The sequence below is a fragment of the Stomoxys calcitrans genome, chromosome 2 (genome assembly GCF_963082655.1).
Source record: "Stomoxys calcitrans chromosome 2, idStoCalc2.1, whole genome shotgun sequence".
Classification (NCBI taxonomy): domain Eukaryota; kingdom Metazoa; phylum Arthropoda; class Insecta; order Diptera; family Muscidae; genus Stomoxys; species Stomoxys calcitrans.
In genome coordinates this window covers 107109039-107134069 of record NC_081553.1, presented here as the reverse complement: position 1 = coordinate 107134069, position 25031 = coordinate 107109039, and the positions used below count along the sequence as shown (strand labels likewise).

The following is a 25031-nucleotide window of genomic DNA, read 5'->3' as shown; positions in this document are numbered from 1 at the left end:
CCAACCAAGCCGCAAACAGCTGCCAAAATGGTAGACCCCAGAACTTTTTTGTTTAAGGAAGAGTTGTTAAAAATTCTACAGTTGGTCAGAAGCCAAAATCGCACGTGAGCGACTGGGACGTCTAAATGGCTGAACTAAGAAAATACAAAGGTGAGCTGAAAAAGGCTCGCAACAAATCTTAGGTGGAGGTTTGCAGCCCCGTGAAGGATACATCAGAGGCCTCTAGGCTACAGACGGTCCAAGACTGCAAAGAAAATACAAAAAGGAGTTGAAAAAGGCTGGGCGCAATCTTGCTCCTCCTTGGAGGATACATCGGAGGCTTTTAGACGACAGAAGTTCGTAGTCTACAAACCTATTACTGTATACATTAGTAAGTTAGAGAGTGTATGGAAAATGTCAAGTGGGAACAATAGATCTACTCGTTGATACACATTTCCCGGGATACTCTACAATAGACAACGCACTGTGGGATAGAATCGAAAAAACCCAGTAAAAATCTGCCGTTTCAGAGGAGGTAAAGAAAGCGCTACCAAATAATCCTCAATGACAACATCCAAAGGCGAAATAATACCCAGCATAAATTAAATAAAAAAAAAAAACAAATCAAAATCGATTATATAACCAGTATGGATAGGCAAACGTCGGGCGAAGCCTACACCACCAAGTCTACGTACTATTTTAATACATGGAACCTATGTTGAACTATTGAATAGGACCTTGTAAGACCTAAATTGTGGCTACTACAGCCTTAAAGGGCATAATCGGATAATAGATATATTTATATGGGTTCTGGACCGACTTCGATGAAACTTAGCACACGTCGAGGACTTCAAATAAAACCCTTCTCGCTAAATTGTATAAAGATCGTACCAAAATTTTAGTTTTATAGCCTTAAAAGGCCATATCGGATGAAAGATATACATGGGAGCTATACCACGTTGTTAACTGATGGTCATTATAAATATTGGCCGATACAGCTGGGATATTTTCTTCAGTTGGCACTATACGTAAGCGTGTTGGTGGTTTAATGTCCAACAATGTACATTTGGTGCGAGATTTAGTCACAAAAGCCAATATTCCCGCTTCAATGGATGGATTAAACTGACCATAAAATGAAAGAACCGCGCGGTTTACTTTTTACAATTACTTTTTGGGCTACCCAATATATTCTTGATCATCGTATACATCTAAGGCGATCTAGCCATGTCCATCCGTCCATCTGTCTTTCTGTCTGTCTGTCTGTTGAAATCACTCTTCAGTTTTAAAAATAGAGACATTAGGATAAAACTTTGCACAGAATATTTTTTTGTTCATAGGCAGGTTAAGTTCGAAAATGCGCTATATCGGACTATATACTGATATAGCCTCCATATAGAACGATCTGCGATTAACGGTCTTAGGCCCATAAAAGCCACATTTGTTATCCGATTTTGCAGAAATTTGAGACAGAGATTTGTGTCGACTACTACTCGACATCTTTCTTTAAATCGACATCCTCCCAGATCGGTCCAGATTTGTATATAGCTGCCATATAGACCGATCTCTCGATTTAAGGTCTTGGGTTCATAAATGGCGCAATTGTTTGTCAGATTTCGATGAAATTTGGCACAGTGACTTTTGTAAGGTTTTTCGACATCCGTTTCCTTTATGGTTCAGAGCGGCCTATATTATTGGAAATTTGAAAAATATTCGATAATTTTTTTAATTGAACTTTTTCTCGATCACCTTTTTCGAAAACTGCAATTGGTAATATTATTTTCGTTATTCATGCAAATTTTAATTAAAAAACAAGTAAAATCGTGTTAAGCTAAGTCGTGCCGAACTTTTATTACCTTCCACCACGAATATATTAATCATCCCATTTTATTATAACTCCACTATCCATATTTATATCTAAATAGAGGTTTGTATGGATAATATAATATTTCGGTCCCGAGAACTGTTATACAAGTAACAATTTTAGCGAAATCAGGCAATAAATCCATTTTTGGTGGGATTAAGATCCTAAATTGCAACATAAAGTCTGATCTGGATCATACTTGGATCGGTTTTCGGGAGGCTTAAAGCCACTTTCTATTTCCAATTTCAAAGTTATCGGGTAATAAATAAAGCTTTTAAGGGGCTCAGACCCCAAAACGGTAGATAGGCCTCTATGACAGCTATATCTAAATATTTCCCGATCTGAACTATATATGGGTCGGATGCCGGGAGGCTTAAAAGAACTCATAGTTTCAGACCCTTAATCGGCAGATCGGTCTACATAGCAGTGAATCTTAACTTACAGCTTAAAGCAGCTCGCTGTTTCAAATTTCGGGTGTTCAATAAAGCTTTTATGGGCTTCAGACCCTTAACCGGCAGATGAGTCTATATGGCAGCTATATCTAAATATAGTCCGATCTGAACCATATTTGTGTCGGATGTCGGGAGACTTAAAACAACTCAGTAGTTCAAACTTCAGCGAAATGAGATAAAACAAGATCCCAGATCGGTTTATATGGCAGCTATATCATGTTATGAACCGATTTGAACCTTATTTGACACAGTTGTTGAAAGTAAAAATAAAATACGTCATGCAAAATTTCAGCCAAATCGGATAGGAATTGCGCCCTCTAGAAGCTCAAGATGTCAAATCCCCAGATCTGTTTATATGACAGCTATATCAGGTTATGGACCGATTTCAACCATACTTGGCACAGTTGTTGGATATCATAACGAAATACTTGGTGCCAAAAATTCATTCCAATCGGATAAGAATTGCGCACTCTAGAGGCTCAGGAAGTCAAGACCCAAGATCGGTTTATATGGCAGCTATATCAGGTTATGGACCGATTTAAACCATACTTGGCACAGTTGTTGGATATCATAACAAAACACGTTGTGCGAAATTCTATTTCAATCGGATAAGAATTGCACCATCTAGAGGCTCAAGAAGTCAAGACCCAAGATCGGTTTATATGGCAGCTATATCAGGTTATGAACCGATTTCAACCATACTCGGCACAGTTGTTGAATATAATAACAAAACACGTCGTGCAAAATTTCATTTCAATCGGATAAGAATTGCGCACTCTAGAGGCTCAAGAAGTCAAGACCAAAGATCGGTTTATATGGCAGCTATATCAGGTTATGGACCGATTTGAACCATACTTGGCACAGTTGTTGGATATCATAACAAAACACGTCGTGCGAAATTCCATTTCAATCGGATAAGAATTGCGCGCTCTAGAGGCTCAAGAAGTCAAGACCCAAGATCGGTTTATATGGCAGCTATATCAGGTTATGGACCGATTTGAACCATACTTAGCACAGTTATTGGATATCATAAAAAATCACGCCGTACAAAATTTCATTCGAATCGGATAAGAATTGCGCACTCTAGAGGCTCAAGAAGTCAAGACCCAAGATCGGTTTATATGGCAGCTATATCAAAACATGGACCGATATGGCCCATTTACAATACCAACCGACCTACTAATAAGAAGTATTTGTGCAAAATTTCAAGCGGCTAGCTTTACTCCTTCGGAAGTTAGCGTGCTTTCGACAGACAGACGGACGGACAGACAGACGGACGGACATGGATAGATCGACATAAAATGTCACGACGATCAAGAATATATATACTTTATGGGGTCTCAGACGAATATTTCGAGTAGTTACAAACAGAATGACGAAATTAGTATACCCCCCATCTTATGGTGGAGGTTATAAAAATTCATCTTTTGTGGTCTTCAGACCCTTAACCGGGAGATCGATCTATATGACCGCTAAGTTTATAGGTAGTCCGATATGGACCATATTTGAGCCGAATATCGGGAGGCTTAAAACAACTAACCATTTCAAATTTCAGAGAAATCAGGTTTTAAACAAAGCTTTTATGGACTTTAGACCCTTTATCATCAGATCGGTCTTTATGGCAACTTTATGCAAATATAGTCCGATATAGCCCAATCATGAACTTAGCCTGCATGCAGCAAAAAGACGTATCTGTGCCAAATTTCAGCTGAATGTCTCAATTTTTGAAGGCTGTAGAGTGATTACAACAGATGGACGGACAGACGGCAGACACACGGACATCGTTAGATCGCCTTAGAATTTTTCGACCATCTCAAATATGTATACTTTGTATGGTCGGAAATGAATATTTCGATGTGTTCCAAATGGAATGACTAAATGAATATACCCCCTATCATATGGTGGTAGGTATAACAAATAAAAGCGTGCGAAGTTCGGTCGGGCCGAATCTTATATTCCCTCCACCATGGATCGTATTTGTGAAGTTCATTAAAAGAACTTCAGAAATACGATACTTTTTCAACTATACATGAGTTATATTAAGCTATTGATCGATATGGACCATACGAATCATGGCTGTCGGACGGACGATCAAGAATATATATACTTTATGAGGTCTTAGGCGCATATTTCGAGGTATTCCAAATGGATATTAGTATACCCCCATCCTATGGTGGAGGGTATAATAATTGGATCAATTAATTTCGTGATTGGAACCTATTTTTTTCTGTCTATCTTGATTTCGCAAGACGAACATTGCTAAATAGATCGACTCAAAATGTCAAGACGATCATTACCATGTTAGATGCGGTATGACTAGATTAATATACCCCCATGATGCAGGGTATTCAAATGCTGATAGACAGAAGGTTGTAAATAACGGCTTCTGCACAAGTTGTGAGGATGTCGAAAAGGAGGGGACTATAGAACATCTGATGTTTATGTATCTATCACTGGCTAGAAGAAGGAGTTCCACTTTATGTTCAAATTTCTTTGAGGACTTCGGAATCGGAATTGGCGAATATGAACATTTGCAAGTTTTTGAATTTTCTAAAGCGCTCTGGATAGTTCAGCCATACGAAATAGTAGTCCATAGTCCTTCTCCTGCTCGTGTGGTATCACACATACTGATTTCAGTCAGCTACTTTTCTTTCTGAGATCTATATGTACGATATCTAATACACCAACAAATGGGTAACACGGAGGGTGGAGTTGCATTGAATTACTACGAAAATGACTCTTCACAGTTCCACTGGCATATGCTTTTCTTCTATGCAAGAGAGCCGAAGATCTTAATCATGGACAATATTTTAGAATAAGTATCACATGAATAGAATCTGATGACAAATAAAAACTTTTTTCCATGGGGTTGACAAAACAGAGAATGCCAAAAACAAATCGGAAGCAATTTGTAAATAATCTCAACAAAAAAAAAAAAATTGCACAAATATAATTAATTGAGCTGTGCCATTTCCTTGAAAGAACTGATCGAAATCTTTTATCAACTCACACTTGCATCACAGGGGGGCTTCCACTTGAATGGTTAAGCGAGCCTTGAGCTTAATCGCCTGCCAGTCTCGGTGTTTTTTTGGAAATCTAAACGCCACTCATTGAAATACTAAAGACGTGGATTTTTTTCTTCTTTGGATATGTATAAAATTTCGTTTATTAACAATTAATTAATCATTATCTAACAACAGTGAAGACTTAACAACAATGAATAAGAAACAGCGGGACTAAATTAACATTAAATATTTAAACTAATGAATTTAGTGGCGACGGAACACCGATGAGGGCAAATAAGCGTTTTGGGGAGCCTGAGGGTTGCCACCGCGAACGGCAGCCTGAGAAGCAAAGTTGAGAACAGGAGCAACACCACCGTTGATGCTTTGGGAGTTGCCTCCCAACGTATCGTATTGTCCTTGGATGGCGCGCTGAGCATTGGCAGCATCTTCGGCGGTACGATATTTGACAAAGTGCACCTCGGGTTTGTTGTTGCTGTTGCTGTTGATGGTATTGAGTTTGTTGGCCAATTCTCCGATATCGGCTTGTTTGTTGAGGACATAGATGGCGGTCTTTTGGTTGGAGGCTTGTTTGGCCAAGGCAAGGGCTGCATTTTCGAGTCCCTTGTTTTCGGGGCCCTTGATGAAGACTACACGGAGACCTTGCTTAACGCTGCTGGCAATGCGTTCGGCGGCATTGGCATCTTCGAATTCGCTTTCGGGAGCAGAGAAGGTGAAGAACTCTTTTTCGAATTCAGCTGGTGCGGCATCGTAAGAGGAACCACCGAATCCACTGCCACCAATGCTGCCACTGCCAAAGTTGCCACCGCCAATGCTGCCACTGCCGAAGTTACCACCGCCAATGCTGCCACTGCCAAAGTTACCACCTCCAATGCCACTACCACCGCCGATGCTGCCACCTCCAATACCACTACCACCTCCGATGTCACTGCCACCGCCAATGCTGCCACTTCCAGGTGCAAAGGACAAACCACTGTCAGAGTGACCCACGGGTTGATAATTATAGCCCAATTTATCGGCACTGGCAACTGCAACCAAACACAAGACAATGAAAGCACGCATTTTGTTCCTCGTTTCTGTTTCCAGGTAGGTAATAACTCTTGAAGATGACTGCTGAGAATGATGCTGGCAACTCGTGGGCCATCACTTTATATATGGCACTTTAGAATAGAGCATTGCGTCTAAGATTACACACCATCATTGCCAACTTACCATTACTATGACAACAAGTTTCGGTTATTGATTGTACCACACGGTACTAGCAACGCCGGTACTAATGATGACGTCGCTTTTCGATATTTCTCTTTTTCTTTTACCGTTTTCATCATTGATGGCCCGCGGTCGGCGGTCTGTGGTATCGTAGTTTGGCGTCTATGGTTGGATGATGGCACGCGATCATTGTCACGCCAAAAATAGCCAACAATCCAGCCAGTTAAACGAAATTATTGAATTGAATTTGACGAACTTGTGAAGTTGTTAAAATTACTTTATGCAAATTGCCAATTATTTGAATGGCACAGTGCTACGAGCATGGGTGCATTCAGTTTTGTTTCTCAATCGAAGAAAAGTGTTTGGCAAAAGTCCTAGGGGGTTAGTGGCCACCTCCAGTCTGTCAGCATGTTTTCCGATTAATGGACATAATGACTGATACGTCCGTTCTAGCCAATGACAGCAAAGCGGCAGACCTCTTCAAGTAAATTAGTCCACATAGTTTTGGAAAGCCCATAGCCCCCTCTTTGTCACCATCTACCATTTGCTGCCCTTCGGGCCTGATCCTGAAAACTTAGCTTACATTTCGCTAGAGACATACCGACCGATTCCAGATTCCCTGGAATGTGCTTGCTAGTTTCTAGTCTCGCAAGAGCATCTGCATTTAAATTTCCTGGGATATCTCTGTGGCCCGTCACCCAAAACAGGTGAATTTTGAACGTTTCAGTCATCTCGTTAAGAGATTACATCAGCTAAATTAGACAGGTTCTCAAAGAAATGAGAACCTAAAGTGGAGCTACTTCTGACTGTTAGTGCAAGACACACACACAAAAGGTGTTCTTTAGTACTTATGTCACGATGTGAGGACATCGAAAAAGATGTCCTCACAGCATCTGCAATAGTCGGTAGACCTCCTCAAGTCTAGATTAGGCCACATAATTCTGGAATGCTCACAGCCCCCTCTTTGTGACTATCTATCATTCGTTGGCCTTCGGGCCTGGTCCTGAAAACTTAGCTTACATGTCGCTTGAGGCATACCCACAGATTCAAGTATCCCTGGAATATGTGGGGTAGTTCCTAGTCTTGCAAGCTCATTCGCTTTACAATTCCCTGGGATATCTTTGTGGACGGGCACCCATAAAAGGTGAATTTTGAACTGTTCAGCCATCTTGTTTAGAGATCTGCAACAGTCGAGAGCGGTTTTTGTCTTCAGAAATACGTTCCCCAGGGATTTAATGGCTGTCTGAGAAGATATTAATGCCAATCGTCGTAATGACATTATTTATTACCCATTCCACCACTTCCTTAATTGCAAGGATCTCTCCTTGACACACTCCAGTGGTTGGGTAACCTTTTCGATATGACCAGTTCTAGATCTTAAGAGTACACCCCAAAGCACACCTGGTCGTTTAGTTTGGAACCATCCCTATAGATGTTTATGTAACTTCTGTTACCAGGGATATCCAGTTCCAAGCCGTTCTATCGGGAACAGTGGTACAGTAGTTTTTATCAAAATGTGGCTCAGGCAGGGTGTAATCCACACTGCCTGGAACATCGGACATGGGATCAAGAATAACACAATGTCCGTTGCCGCCACATGGCCAAAGAGAGAGCTCCTTTAGCTCACGGCATTGGCCGCAGCAATTTGTCTAGTCATAATGTCAGAGCCATTAGATGTAGCATCAAATTTAGTGCATGAGATGGTGTCGTCCTCAGTGCGGCTGTGATGCACAAACAAGCCCTCCCTTGGATCCAGTTATGCATTGAGCAGTAGGTGGTTTTGAAGCGCCGTCCACCAGACCGCAACACCATATAGCATTATAGATCTGACAACTGCTGTGTATATCCAATGCATTACACGCGGTCTAATTGCAGGTGTATAGGGTAAGTGTTGCCTTTTTTGACCTTTCCAAAATGTAGGTTTTGAAGTTCAATTTCCAGTCCAGAAAAAGCCCAAGTATTTTGCGCTTTCTGGAATTGGAACCTTATGTCTTCCAAGTCCATATCATCCAATTGGGACCAAAAATATTGAGTTATCTTTGAACCGTAACGATTCCCATACACAGTAACGTCACGGTCTTGATTATCACGGAAGAAATACGGCCCAATGACGCCGCCAGCCCATAAACCGCACCAAAACGTAATTTTTTTGGGATGCTATTATGACTCATGGAGTACATGTGGATTGCTGTCGGACCAATGACGCATATTTTGGTTACTGACGAAGCCTTTCAGCCAGAAATGAGCCTCATCGCTGAAGATGATTTTTCGATGGAAACGATGAGGCCACTGACTCTGAACTTCGGTAGTAAATTTTAATAATTTCGACTCGTTGTTGACTGGTATACCTTTCCATCATGAAATGGCAAACCTTACTGAAGAGAAATGTGAAAAAAACTGTCCCTTTCGCCCCTGTACTTCTTCATCTGATTGTAATTTTGCTCACTAATCGTTGGGGCATTGACGGCGGAACATCATTTGAAAATTGCTGCTGTTCTGTTCTTGTCCTTCTTCTAAAAATATTAGTCAAAAATTTTCCATAATTAAGACACTGTGACCAGTGATTACTGGTGATTATTTCGAAGGGGAGAGGAAAATACCATCAGTGATTGTTGTCGAATCTGAGTGGTAAAATGATGGTTTGCTATTTTTACTTTTTATTTCGAAGTTTGTTTTGTCTGCTTTTCCAAATTGGTCCATGTCAGTACGTAGCAGTAGCCAAATTCTTTTGTCCAAATGTTTTGTTATGTTAATTCATATTTTTTTTTTCACTCAGCTAAAAGTTTATACCTCTTCTTTTTAAAGATTGCATTAGAGGCGATTGCTTTTGTGGTCAAATTGTTAGCATTGTTCAAATTCTTCATTGGACACATAAATATAAGCTGCTGGCTAAAGAATCAAAATTAATTAATCTAAATAAAGGAAGCCACATTTCCGCAAAAAAAAAATATTAATAATAAACGAATATTACTATGGGATTAATTTTCTATGGATGAAAAAAAAAAGTACAAAAAAAAAACAATTGATTGAAATCTTCCATCCATTGTGCATCGCCAAATTTGGCACCACATCACACCGTTATGGCGGTTAAGGTAATTTCGAGTAAACACTCTCCTTAGATGGGTAGTAATGGCCTAAATATAGATGTGGGGGACCACAAAGCCATTAAAACTCAAAGTTTATTACCACCAAACAAAGGCCAATAATAATATCTAAATATAAAACAATATCTTTATTATGTTGCGTTGCGTTGTGTTGTCTATATGCTATATGAGGTACAATAAACTGCAATTTATTTGTGGCACAAAAAGTGAAAAAGCATATAAATACGACCTACATAATGACACTCATAACGTTTAGTATGTCACATATTCATATTCTTTTTGTTAAGATTTTAATGATCTGTTAGTGTCATTAACTTGTGACCAAAAACCAGTACTCATTTATAATAGCCTACGTTATGCTATGAAGTTTGAACTAAGTTGGAGCGGAGGCAGATCTGCAAATTTATTTAGTTTAGATTGGGCAGGTGATTGCGACACCCACAGTAGCGATTTTAGTTCCTCAAGTACGAAATAAGGGAGAAGAAGACTACTGTATGGTAAGGATCAAGTGTATGGTTATAGTAGATTGTCTACGTCCTTCAGGAATAGAAAAAACCTCTACCAGGATTCTTCGGTACAGGCTGGCATCGGTGCAGAAACAAAGAAATGTCTTGAGAATCAACAATTAGCCAACATGGTGAGTTCTGATCAGGAGCTTCACTGAACTGAGTCAAAATAGAAAAAATTTCCTTTTCGTCCAATTTCAGAATTTAATCTTAAAGATCCTTCAGATACGGAGAGGTTAGCATGTCTGCCTATGACGCTGAAAGTCTGGGTTCGAATCCTTGCTAAATCATCAGACAAAAACAAGTAAAAAGGCGTCGGGCAGAACTTTGGATACTCACCACCTCGGGTATATCTGCAAACCACCTTTCGTCAAAATCCGGTGAAAAATGCATACCTTATGCCCCATAGCAGCTATATCGAAATATATTCCGATTTGGACCCAATACTTATAAGTACAAGCCATTGTTCAATTGTGTATGAACAAATATTGGTCTTTTAAGTAGCTATATATAAAAAATAAACCGATATGAACCATAGATGACACGGATGTCGAAAAGCCTTACATAAGTCACTGTGTCAAATTTCAGTGAAATCGGATTATAAATGAGCTTTTTATGTGGCCAAGACTTTAAATCGAGATAGCGGTCTATATGGCAGCTACATCCAAATCTGGATCGATCTGAGAAAAATTTAAGAAGTATATCGAAGGGCCCAACACAACGCACTGTTCGAAATTTCAGCGAAATCGGGCAATAAATGAGCCTTTATGGCCCCAAAACCTTAAATCGAGGGGTCGGTCTATATGGCAGCTATATTCAAATCTGGACCGATCTTGGCCAAATTGAAGCGTGAAGTCGAAAGGACTAATTCAACACACTGTCCCATATTTCGGCGACATCGGACAATAAATGCTCCTTTGATGGGCATAAGACCCTAAATCGGAGGATCGGTCTATATGGCAGCTATATTCCAATCTGGACCGATCTAAGCCAAATTGACAAAGGATGTCGAAGGGCTTAACACAAATCACTGTCCTACATTTCATCAAAATCGGATAATAAATGCGGCTTTTATGTGCCTAAGATCCTAAATCTGAGGATCTGTCTATATGGCAGCTATATCCAAATCTGGACCGATCTAAACCAAATTGACAAAGGATGTCGAAATGCTTAATACAACTCACTGTCCCAAATTTCTGCAAAATCTGATAATAAATGTGGCTTTTATGGGCCTAAGACCCTAAATCTGAGGATCTGTCTATATGGGAGCTACATCCAAATCTGAACCGATCTGGGCCAAATTGACAAAGGATGTCGAAGGACTTAACACAACTCACTGTCCTAAATTTCAGCAAAATCGGATAATAAATGTGGCTTTTATATGCCTAAGACTCTAAATCTGAGTATCTGTCTATATGACAGCTACATCCAAATCTGAACCGATCTGGCCCAAATTGACCAAGGATGTCGAAGGGCTTAACACAACTCGCTGTCCCAAATTTCAGCCAAATTGGATAACAAATGTGGCTTTTATGGGCCTAAGACCCTAAATCGGCGGATCGGTCTATATGGCAGCTATATTCAAATCTGAACCGATCTGGGCCAAATTAAAGAAGAATGTCGAAGGGCCTAACATAACTCGCTGTCCCAAATTTCAGCAAAATCGTATAGTAAATGTGGCTTTTATGGGCCTAATACCCTAAATCTGAGGATCGGACTATATGGCAGCTACATCCAAATCTGAACCGATCTGGGCCAAATTAATCAAGGATGTCGAACGGCAAAGCAAAAGCAAAATCGAATAATAAATGTGGCCTAAGACCCTAAATCGGCGGATCGGTCTATATGGCAGCTGTATCCAAATCTGAACCGTTCTGGGTCAAATTAAAGAAGAATGTCGAGAGGCCTAAAACAACTCACTGTCCCCAATTTCAGCAAAACCGGGGCCTAATACCCTAAATCAGCGGATCGCTGATTCGATGTGTTGCGAACAGAATGACAAAATGAACATACCCCCATCCTCCGGTGTTGAGTATAATTATCGGCGGTGGGTTTCCTCTTCTAAGGTACCATACCATTTGGTGTGGCAGGCATGTAACACCTTTTCCCCAAAGAGGCACGCCGTTTTGAGTCGGCTATAAAAAGGAAGTCCCTTATCATTGTGCTTAAACTTAAATCGATTAGCACTAGAGGACTGCGATCCTAATCTTTGAACCATTGGTTGGAACATAGGTAGATTGAATGAGTCTGCTTGAAACTGAAGATATTCAGTAATTGTATTAAATAACGACGCCGTCAAATATCTCAAAATTTTTTAAAGGCTTGTGTACTAGGAAAACAACATTCGAAGGAATATTGTAGTGCCAGAGGAAGGGACTAATGGGGTTTTCGATCCACATCGCCAAAGTCCGACGAAAACTATTCTGCACTGTAAGTATGCCATTCGCTTAGATATAGCTCAGGGCTTGCGCTGGCAGCGAAGGGGCAACCCAGAATATGCCTTAAAAGCAACAGCCACGAATGTATCTAAGGTAATTGGTGCCCCCTCAACGTATACGTAAGACAATTCGCCAGGACCAGATGGACGAAAATTGTAAGGAATAAATCCTGTCGACTACAAACAATGAGTCTAATGTCAGTCACATACCATTGCTGCCAACATTTTAAGTCATCCGGAACTGATAAAAGATTTCCCGAGTTACTGCAGCAGGAGGCCAACTATCTGGCGCCCCATTTGATCGCTTTTTTCACAGCGTTTACGTAAGAGAACTCGCCAGGACCAGATCGACGAAACTTGTAAGGAATAAATCCTGTCGACATACCATCGCTTCAACCTCTTAAGTCATTTGGACCTGATGAAATATTTCCCGAGTTACTGCAGAAGGAGGCCAACTATTTGGCGCCCCATCTGGCCGATATTTTCATAGGGTGCCGAAAGCCCCGAAAGTTTTACTACACCAAAGCAAGTTATGCCACACTTTATAAGCCTCATGGATCGTATTGCGGATACCATGATAAAGAGTAGGACATCCAGCTAAGTGTTAAAATACAAACACCATGCCTATGTTAAGGGAAGATCAGTGGAGCACGAGATTGTGCATTAGGGCGGGTTGACTTGTATGATTTAAACCAATATCATACTTGATTTAAACTAAATCCGCAATTACTTTTTGGGCAACCCAATAGATATCATACCAGACCGAATCTCGTATACCCTCCACCATGGATCGCATTTGTCGAGTTCTTTTCCCGGTATCTCTTTTTAGGCAAACATATGATAAAAGAAACGGATTGCTATGATATTGGAGCTATAATATCAAGTTATCGTTCGATTCGGGCCATAAATGAATTGAATATTTGGGGACCATAGTAGAAGTCATTTCAGCCAATTTGATTAAAAATTGCGCCCTTTAGGGGCTCAAGAAGTAAAATAGCAAGATCGGTTTTTATTGGAGCTGTATCAGGCTATAGACCGATTTAGACTATAATTGACACGTATGTTGAAGGTCATGAGAATTGTAGAAAATTTCACCAAATCGGATAATTATTGCGACCTCTAGAGGCTTAAGAAATCAAGATCCCAGATCGGTTTATATGTTAGCTATATCAGGTTCTTGCAAAATTTCAGCCAAATTGGATGAGAATTTCGCTCCCTAGTGTATCAAGAAGTCAAGATTCAAGATCGGTTTATATGGCAGCTATGTCAGGTTATGGACCAATTAAAACCATATTTAGCACAGTGTTGGAAACCATAATAAAACACTTCATGCCAAATTTTAGCCAAACCGGATGAGAATTGCGCCCTCTAGGGGCTCAAGAAGTCAAGATCCCAGATCGGTTTATATGGCAGCTATATCAGGTTATGGACCAATTGGAACCATATTTAGTATAGTTGTTGGAAGTCATAACAAAACACTTCTTGCTAAATTTCAGACAAATCGGATGAGAATTGCGCCCTCTGGAGGCTGAATAAGTCAATACCCCCGATCGGTTTATATGACAGCTATATCAGGTTATGAACCGATTTGAACCACACTTAACATAGTTGTTGCAAATCATAGCAGAACACTTCATGCAAAATTTCAGCCAAATCGGATAAAAATTGCGCCCTCTAGAGATTCAGGAAGTCAAGATCCCAAATCGGCAGCTGTATCTGGTTATGGACCGATTTGAACTATACTAGCACAGTGTTTAACGTTATTTCAAAACACTTCATGCAAAATTTCAGCCAAATCGGTTAAGATTTGCGCCCTCTAGTGAAGATGTCAAGATCCAAGATCAGTTTATATGACAGCTATATCAAAACATGTACCGATATGACCATATAAAGGGTGATTTTTTTGAGGTTAGGATTTTCATGCATTAGTATTTGACAGATCACGTGGGATTTCAGACATGGTGTCAAAGAGAAAGATGCTCAGTATGCTTTGACATTTCATCATGAATAGACTTACTAACGAGCAACGCTTGCAAATCATTGAATTTTATTACCAAAATCAGTGTTCGGTTCGAAATGTGTTCATTCACCGTAACGTTGCGTCCAACAGCATCTTTGAAAAAATACGGTCCAATGATTCCACCAGCGTACAAACCACACCAAACAGTGCATTTTTCGGGATGCATGGGCAGTTCTTGAACGGCTTCTTGTTGCTCTTCACTCCAAATGCGGCAATTTTGCTTATTTACGTAGCCATTCAACCAGAAATGAGCCTCATCGCTGAACAAAATTTGTCAAAATTTGAACACATTTCGAACCGAACACTGATTTTGGTAATAAAATTCAATGATTTGCAAGCGTTGCTCGTTAGTAAGTCTATTCATGATGAAATGTCAAAGCATACTGAGCATCTTTCTCTTTGACACCATGTCTGAAATCCCACGTGATCTGTCAAATACTAATGCATGAAAATCCTAACCTCAAAAAAATCACCCTTTACAATCCCAACCGACCTACACTAATAAGAGGCATTCGTGCAAAATTTCAAAAGGCTAGCTTTACTCCTTCGAAAGCTAGCGTGCTTTCGAAAGACAGACGGACGGACGGACCTGACTTAATCAACTTAAAAATGAAATGACGATCAAAAATATGTATACTTATGGGGTCTGAGAGGAATATTTCGAGGAGTTGCAAACAGAAGTCAGAAACAAAATGACGAAATTAGTATGGTGGAGGGTATAAAAAAACGTAATCTACATAAAATTCTAAGAAGATTCAAACCATATTGGAGGCCACCGTGGCGCATAGCATTAAACATCTTTGCAAAATTTCAATCGGCCAGCTTTACGCGTTCGACCGCTATCGTGAATTCGATAGACAGACGGACGGAGATGGCTATATCGTCACAGAGCGTCGAGACGATCAAGAATATATATATATATACTTTATGGGATCTTAGACCAATATTTCGAGGTGTTACAAACGGATTGACTAGATTAGTATACCCCCATCCTATGGTGGTAGGTATAATAAGAACATATTATTTTTATTTTTTATTATATTCAATTTGGCCTGATTTGGATATAGCTGCCATATAGACCGGTGGTCACCGTAGCGCAGAATCCTGGCGAGACCATCAGAAAAAAAATTTCTCATCGTTGGTTTTCCCTTCCTAATGCTGGCAAAATTTGTGAGGTACTATGCCATGTAAAACTTCTGTCCAAAGAGGTGTCGCACTGCAGCATGCCGTTCGGACTCGGCTATAAAAAGGAGACCTCTTACCATTGAGCTTAAACTTGAATCGGACTGCACTCATTGATGTGTGAGAAGTTTGCCCCTGTTCCTTAATGGAATGTTCATGGCCATAATTTGCAATTTGCAATAGACCGATCTGCCGATAAACTGTCTAAAGCCCAAAAAAGCTTCGTTTTTTATCCAATTTCACTGAAATTTGAACTGTGCCAAATAAGGTTCAAATCGATTCATAACCTGATATAGCTGCCATATAAACCGATCAGAGGTCGCAATTATTATCCGATTTGCCTGAAATTTTGTACAACGGATCCTCTCATGACCATCAACATACGTGTTTATTATGGTCTGAATCGGTCTATAGCCTGATACAGATCCCATATATAAATCGATCTCTCTATTTTAATTCTTGAGCCCACAAAGGGCGCAATTGGTCCGAATGGTCCGAATTGTGGTCCGAACCGGACCATATCTTGATATCGCTCTAATAGCAGAGCAAATCTTTTCTTTTATCCTTTTTTGCCTAAGAAGAAATGCCGGGAAAAGAACTCGACGAATGCGATTCATGGTGGAGGGTATATAAGATTCGGCCCGGCCAAACTTAGCACGCTTTTACTTGTTTTTAATGTTTTTATACCCACCACCATAGGATGGGGGCATACTAATCTAGTCATTGCGTTTGTAACACCTCGAAATATTGATCTGGGACCCCATAAAGTAAATATATTCTGAATCGTCTCGAAATTCTGATTCGCATTAGCCATGTCTGTCCGTCCGTCTGTCGAAATCACGATAGCGGTCGATCGCCTAAAGCTAACCGCTTGAAATTTTGCACAGATACTTAGTATCGGTGTAGGTCGTTGGAGATTGGGCCATATCGGTTCAGATTTGGATATAGCTCTCATGTAAACCGATCTCCCGATTTGACTTCTTGAGCCCCTGGGAGTTACAAATTTGTCAGATTTAGCTGCAATTTTGCACATATTGTTCTGTTATGAACACTGCCAAGTACGATCGAAATCGCTCAAGCACCTGATATAGCTCCTATATAAACCGATTTCCGGATTTTACTTCTTGAGCCCCTGGAATCGTCAGTTTTCATCTATTTTGGCTAAAATTATGCATCTATGACTCCCAACAACGGAGCCAAGTAAGGTCCAGATCGGTCTATAAACTGATATAGCTCCCATATAAACCGATCTTCCAATATGACTTCCTGAGCCCCTGAAAACCGCATTTTTTTCCGATTTGGCTCAAATTTTGCACATTGTGTTTTATTGGGTTGCCCAAAAAGTAATTGCGGATTTTTCATATAGTCGGCGTTGACAAATTTTTTCACAGCTTGTGACTCTGTAATTGCATTCTTTCTTCTGTCAGTTATCAGCTGTTACTTTTAGCTTGCTTTAGAAAAAAAGTGTACAAAAAGTATATTTGATTAAAGTTCATTCTAAGCTTTATTAAAAATGCATTTACTTTCTTTTAAAAAATCCGCAATTACTTTTTGGGCAACCCAATAGTATCCCGTTGTGACTCTAAACAACTACGCCAAGTAGGTTCAATTCGGTCTATAACTACATATAGCTCACATATTGTAGCAGAATCTATGGTGGTGGTGGGTTCTCAAGATTCGTCCCGGCCGAACTTAGCTCGCTTTTACTTGTTTTTTCTAAGATCCCCTTCATAATTAAGCAGCAGTCATTTTCAGCAAACAACAAACTTTTGAGCAGTTAGCCTGCTGTTCTGCTCTGCTGTCTCTTTTTTTAACTGACTTTCTGCTGTTACAGCAAACATTTTTGCTGATTTTGGACGTCGTGTCGGCACGGGTTTTCGTCACTAATCGCCATAATATTTCGTATTTTGCCTTTTGGCATCAAAAAGAAAAAAATGAGGGTATGCGTTTCCCTATTTCAAAAAAATTTACGACATTAGTATACCCACCATCCTAAGGCTTTGAGTCTACGTAACGATAGACGTGTGTCCAAAGCTCCATAATTGCTGCAGGATTCACTTAAAAAATTGCACAAGTACTTCTTATTGATATCAAGGAGTCTCTCATAACTCACAATCAAAAGATTTTTTTTTTTTTGTTTCAGGGGAAAAGGACATAATTTAAGTTTTTTTTTTCAACTTTATTAAAATTGAAAGTCTTATGACAGTAACTAAAATAAGCCAACTTATTTCATGGCGAATATGTTGGCATCTAAACTACTTCTGTTTAAGCATAGGGTTTTTAAATTCTATTAACTTGGCTACAACTTAATCTGCTCAGTCTCCCCGCTGTCGAACAAGAATTTTATGATCCGTTGTCGCCGCAGACGACAACACCAACAATTTTAGTGTGTCTTTATGCCACATTGAATATTTTGAAAAATAAAAATACATGTTTAATGGCGTGGAATTGGAATTCCCCAAAATTGGAATTTGGCGCATAAATTAAACGTTTAGTTTTGCACAGTCTACCACAATAGAATAGAAAAAAGCCTAACAACAAAATTCTTCGTCACTATTTCTGGGAGGTAGTTAATTGAAGGCATTAACACTCTATTTGTTTGATGCTTTATCACCTGCAAACCAGATTGAAGAAAACAGCCAGCAATTGCTGCTGCATTTCTAAAGGCTTAGATCATGTTGGAAATGCAAAGAGAAAGAGCAGACAGCATGATTCGATTTCATTTTTTCTTTCTTTCTTTTTTTTTTTTTTTTTTTGATTGTTATTATTATCTAGGCTTGAATTGCATTAACATAAAATTAAAAGGCAAAGCCCAATAGTTGTTTATGTTAGAACTGGAAAATTACCTTTCGCATGCTCAATAAAAATAACTGAATTAATAGGCTTATTTGTTTCGGGAATACCAAATGCAAAAGAACAAACACCAAATAGTCTCTCACATTATTTTCGCACTAATGTCAGAGAGTGCTCAAAGACATTCTTTGGCAAAGAGTATTGTTATACTGCTAAATATTTAATTTTATACCTGTATCAATAAACAGCGATGTGCCATTTATACATAAAACAAACCAAATAAGGATTTGAAGAATCTTGTAGCTTAACTACCAAAACCGGCTGGTCAAGAGAGGCGCCTCAACAAATTTCAGTGTGAAAGGTTTTTTTAGATTTTGTATTTTTTTTTTATTGTATTATGGCTAAATTGTTTATGCTTTGAATTCCTGCACATCCATAAAACCCAATGGTAATACCCTAAACAATGAGTTTTGCTCTATGGTATGGAAATTTAATCTTAAATTGTTTGCATATATATTTTCCACATAATTTGTAACATTTAGATCTTACGATCTGTATGTCGATAACCTCCTTAGCTATTCAAAGTTGACATTTATGACATGTTAGCTTTTTGGTATAAACAACCGATTTTTTTTAATTTCTGACGTCATTAGCTGATTATAAAGTTAATTTCCATTAGCTTTGATATGTACGCCCTTTCTTCTATTGTAAATTCCATGTTATGTATGGTGTTCTTCAATCGCAACATTTCAAAAACACTTTATTAAAATTTAAAAAATTTGAGAAGTCTATTTTTAAGCAAATCTATGCTTTCATAGCCGTATGCTAGTTCCAAAGATCTTTCATTTGAATTCCACTCCGATCTCCCTAAACATTCAATGTCCTTTCTTTTTCTCTGCCCAAAAATGTGGATACAAAATTCATACTCTTCACCCCAAGACTTTTCATTGGTACTCTATGTGGTCCCAGGTACTCGCCACAAATATGTGTACTCTTCACCATAGGATGGGAGCAAAATATGGTCCAAATTCTTAAGCCCCAATGCAGCGCAATTGAAATCTGATTTCGCTGAAATTGTGCACAATGTCTTCTACTATGGACTCCAAAATCCAAACCAAATATGGCCTGAATTGGTCCATAATCTTATTTTCCTTCAATAGCTTAGAAATTATTAAACATTATTCTTTATATACCCACCAAAGAACTTGACAAATGCGATCCTTGAGGGAGTATATATAAGACTTAGCCCAGCCGAACTTATCACGTTTTGAATTGTTTATATAAGATTCGAACCCTCATATTATTCATATTATCTCAATCGACTTACATGTAAGTCTGAATAATTTTTTTGTTGGGGCTTTCCCAGTATCAGTATCAATATTTTTCTAACATGTTCTTGTTCTTATATATAGAAGATTCTATCTTTATGTGTATGATGTTCATATCAATAAACAAAAAAAAAAAAAAACTAAATTGGATTCCCTAGAAATGTCTACATCCAACTTTGGACTTCATGTCGGCATGGATTATCGTTAACCGATCGCCATAATATGTCATATTTTTCATATTGGGATCAAAGTGCATAATAAATTGAAGGTATGCTTTTTCCTATGTGCAAAAGAAATGTTCTCCCTTACAGCATGGAACGGCCAAACGCATATTCTTAGTCGTCGTACAAATCCAAGACAATCTAGCCATGTCTGTCTGCTGACATTACACCACAGTCTTCGAATATTAATATATTAAGCTGCAGATTCTTTCTACAGATTCTTTTTCGTACAAAGGCAGGTTAAATTTGAAGTTAACGGACTATATCTAGATCTATCTCCAATATATACCAATCTTCCAATCGTGAAAATAGATATTTCGATGTGTTGCAAAGGGAATGACATATTTAATATACACCCATTCTTCGGTGGTGGATATAAAATATCCGCCATCTCGAATATCTGTACCTATTAAGTCCGTGAAAAAGTCCGGTGAAAAAACATTATTTATGAAACCTTAGCAGCTATATCGAAATATTGTCCGATCTATATAAACTCGCCCGACACGTCGAGGGGTCTAACACAGTTCACCGTCCTGTCCAAATATAGTCTGATATACCGACCGATGATCGATCTGAACGAAATTGGGCATGGATGTTGGAGAGCCTAACGCAGCTCAATGTACCAAATTTCTGTGAAACCTCTTAATAATTTTTATAACCTACACCACTACAGTGGTATAGGGTATTATAACTTTATGCATTTGTTTGTAACACCCAAAAGGAAGAGAGATAGACCCATTGATAAGTATACCGACCGACTCAGAATCACATTCTGAATCGATTTAGCTATGTCCGTCTGACTGTCTGTCTGTCCGTCTGTCCATGTTAATTTGTGTACAAAGTACATGTCGTAATTTTCATCGGTTCGTCTTCAAATTTGGTATGGGCGTGTTTTACGGCCTAGAGACGAAGTCTATTGAAATTGGAAAAATTCGTTTCAGATTTAGATACAGCTTCCATATATATGTTCGTCCGATTTGCAGTAATAATGCAATAAAATGGTCATCTGTTAACCGATTCTCTCGAAATTTGGCAGGAAGACTTTTCCTATAACTCTCTATATTACTGGTAAATTCCATAGAAATCAGTTCAGATTTGGATATAACTCCTATACATATATTAACCTATTCTCTCGAAATTCGACAAAAAGGATTTTCTTATGAATCTCGATGTAACAGGTGAATTGGATAAAAATCGGTTCAGATTTCGATGTAGCTCCCATATATATGTTCGTCCGATTTGCAGTAATACAGCAATAAAATGGTCATCTGCTAACCGAATCTCTCGAAATTTGGCAGGAAGGATTTTCTTATGACTCTCTATATTACTGGCAAATTTCAAAAGAAATCGGTTCAGATTTGAATATAACTCCTATACCTATATTCGTCCGATTTGGACTAATGTTGCAATAAAAGGGTAATTTGTAAACCGATTCTCTCGAAATTTGACAGGAAGGACTTTCTTATGACTCTCGACATTACTGGTGAATTTCACAGATTTTCACTTCTAGACCCACTGCAAGCGCATTTATTGACCAATCTTCCAAAAGTTTTGTACAACGCTTTCCTCGTTGACTGCCACAATGTTTGGCATTCGAGGAAGATGGTGGGACGTTGGAGCATTTCCTACGTCATTTCCCGACTTCCGCGGCTAACAGATACCGACACTTAGGTGGGGACACAATACCAGACACGTACCAACTTAGGAGCGGGGCATAGAAAACAATTAAAGATTTTGTAAGTAGTACGGAACTCCTAACTTGGATTTTCTTTTTCGATATTACTTTGTTATTATTTAGAGAGCACAACCAGCCAATTACTGGCTTACATCCAGAGAAAAGATGATAACAAACGTGCTCATTTCAGTACGATACGATATTGAAAGTAAAGCAACAGCATATGGTACAAAAACAGTACTGGATGAAACATAAAATGATTAGTACCGTATGGTACTAGCCTTATTACCGAACTGGTATTGGTTTTAATATCAATTTGTTATTGGGCCCCAGACCGATATTGGTTTTAGTACCAAATCGTTATTGATTATTCCACCCCCTAATGAACAAAAAAACAAGTAAAAGCGTGCTAATTTGGGCTTGGTCGAATCTTGGGAACCCACCACCATGGATACTGCTAAAATATGGGAGCTACATCTAGTTATAGGCCGAATTGGACCGATATTGGCGCAGTTGCTGAGAATAATAACAGAACACTATATGCCAAATTTTAAGCCAAATCGGATGAAAATCGCTAAGATATCAAATCGGGGGATCGGTTTATGGGAGCTATATCATGTTCTTGTTCGATTTGAACCGCACTAGACACAATTATTGGGAGTCATAACAAAACTCCATGTACAAAATTTCAGCCAAATCGGAGAAAAGTTGTGACTTTTATGGGCTCAAGAAGTCAATTCGGGAGATCGGTTTATATGGGGGCTATATCAGGTTATAGACCGATTTCGACCGTACTTGGCACAGTTATTGGAATTCATAACAGAACATTATGTGCAAAATTTCAGCCAAATCAAACAAAAATTCCCTGGCTTTCATGCGCTCAAGAAGTCACATCGAGAGATCGGTTTATATGGGAGCTATATCAGGTTCTTGACCCGTTTGGAACGTACTTGGCACAGTTGTTGGAAGACATAACAGAACAATATGTGTAAAATTTCAGCCAAATTAGACAAAAATGTTGGTTTCCATGGGCTCAAGAAGTCAAATCGGTAGATAGGTTTATATGGGAGCTATATTCAAATCTAAAACGATATAGCCCATTTGCAAACCCCAACGACCTACATCAGTATACAAAATATGCGCAAAATTTCAAGCGGCTAGCTCTACGTGTTCGACAGCTATCGTGATTTCAACAGACGGACGGACATGGCTAGTTCGAATCAAAGTTTTGAGACGATCAAGAATATATACTTTATGGAATCCTAGATTTCGAGGCGTTACAAACGGAATGACTAGATTAGTATACCTCCATCCTAAAAAAAATATTGAAAATAATTTTAATCTAATTTTCTTTCAATTCTTTGCATTCTGCATTCATCATGTTTTTAATGAAGAATGTCCTTAAAATTTGTACTATTTTCATTTTCACTGCTTTCGATTATTTGAGCAGTTTTTTCGCATTCAAATTGTATTAAAATATTTTATTTATTTGTTTAACAAATTTTTTCAACAACACTTCTAGCGCGTTGACAAGAATACAAATGTGACGTTGGCAATTCTTAATAGCCTCATTTGTCTGATTTTGAAATGACACGAAATGGTATTAAAAATCTTTGCCAATGACGCGAACAAAATAATACCGATTGGTATTATTGTCTGATATTGAAATGATACGAAATGGTATTAAAAATCTTTGCCAATGACGCGAACAAAACAATACCAATCGGTACCGTCATTTTTCTATTAGTGTAGGTGGATGTGTATAGTAGCATGGAGCGGATTGGTATCCGCACACTCTTTTCAACCTTATCTACAGTGAGCACGGAAGTCAAAATAACGATTATGTTTACTGTAAGATCAAGAAAATGAATATGGACTTTATGGACGCTTTAAGATGATATGGACTAAAATAGCACATTTTTTTAATTTGGCCATCCTTTGGCTAAAAAATCGCATCTTTACAAAGTTTCATAGTGATGGTTAAAAATGTTTGACTGTATTAAATTCGTAGTGAACTCGGATTAAAAATGCGGATGTCGTGGGCTAGATATCCACCAAAGGCTATGGTATTTCGCTACTGCTATCTCAATGGAGTTAATATTGCCTGAGAGAGTACTTAAAGAATTGTCGTTATTACCCAAGATATGTATATTTTAATTGAAAACGATCCAAATCGGATTGTTTTGGGATAAGGCGTGCATGAGTCAAATGTACATCCATAAACACATGAATAAATCCATAAACACATGAATTTGGAGCCCATAGAAATCATAGGAGTCCAAACAATCCTATAAATTTTAAGCATAATAACTTTTTACCGCTGTTTAAGAAGTTATCATTTCACTACTTTTCCTTTCTATTCGTCGACGACTAGCTATTGGCTATCAAGCTCAATATGACATATATTTTTATATAGGTCGGGAATTTAGTATAAAAAAAAAAAACTGATAGCAGTCCCAAAATATGCCGTTTTCACTTTTGTTTGCTTTGTCATTAGCAAATTTGTATATTCCCCAATTAGCTCCGTTTTTATTATATTCTTCTATTCTTTGTTAATGTTTTGGCCAAATGTCTGTGTTAAAATTCGAAATGCCTAGTTAAAAATGGGATACCATTTGAGAATGGAGAATAGCTAATAAAGGCAAAGAATAGTGAAAGTTGAAGTTTTTATATGGGAATCGAAATGTCTTTAAAACAGTAGCAAATGGCCTTTAACTGTCATCATATATCTTTTCAGAGTTTTATAAAGAATTCAACTCATAAATCGTTTCGAGTTTCAAGCGCAGTGGGTCAGACCGTTCAAAGAACGTCGCCAAGGGCAATGTATGGTTTAAGTAAAAGAGTCCCGAATTTTTTTTTTATTTTACAAAAATTTAAAAGACACATATTTTTTCAAATTCAAACTCCATTCTTTGGCTTTCTTACAAAATATATATAAAATCTGTGCTTTGATATGCCTTTCTAAAGGACCCAGCCGAACACTCTTAGCCTAAGATCACAACTTGTTTGCCATAGTTGAAGCATTTTGTTAGGCTTTAACATCCCATGGCTTGTAGGCCGTTTTTTTTTGCCATTGACCTTGGGCTAAGGCCTCTTCTTTTGAAGTCTGGCCGCCGCAGAAATTATGAAAATGAACCCTTAACATTGAAATGCATAACATTTCAAACTAACCATGCCATGCCATATTTGATGCTATTTACATATGAAACTTGTTCTCAAAAGAATTAATTCCAGCCATTAG

The 25031-nt window shown here is 38.5% G+C and overlaps 1 protein-coding gene across 1 annotated transcript; it reads right to left on the bottom strand.

Moving 5' to 3' along the window:
- Positions 1-5561: 5561 nt before the first annotated feature.
- LOC106084612 (keratin, type II cytoskeletal 2 epidermal-like) lies at positions 5562-6377 on the bottom strand. The gene has a single exon (XM_013248432.2). It carries the CDS (start codon positions 6375-6377, stop codon positions 5562-5564), a length of 816 nt encoding a protein of 271 aa, XP_013103886.2.
- Between the last annotated feature and the right edge of the window lie 18654 nt (positions 6378-25031).

Bases quoted from the DNA above. Each gene is read 5' to 3' on its own strand.
- LOC106084612 (XM_013248432.2), bottom strand. From the start codon at position 6,377: ATGCGTGCTTTCATTGTCTTGTGTTTGGTTGCAGTTGCCAGTGCCGAT.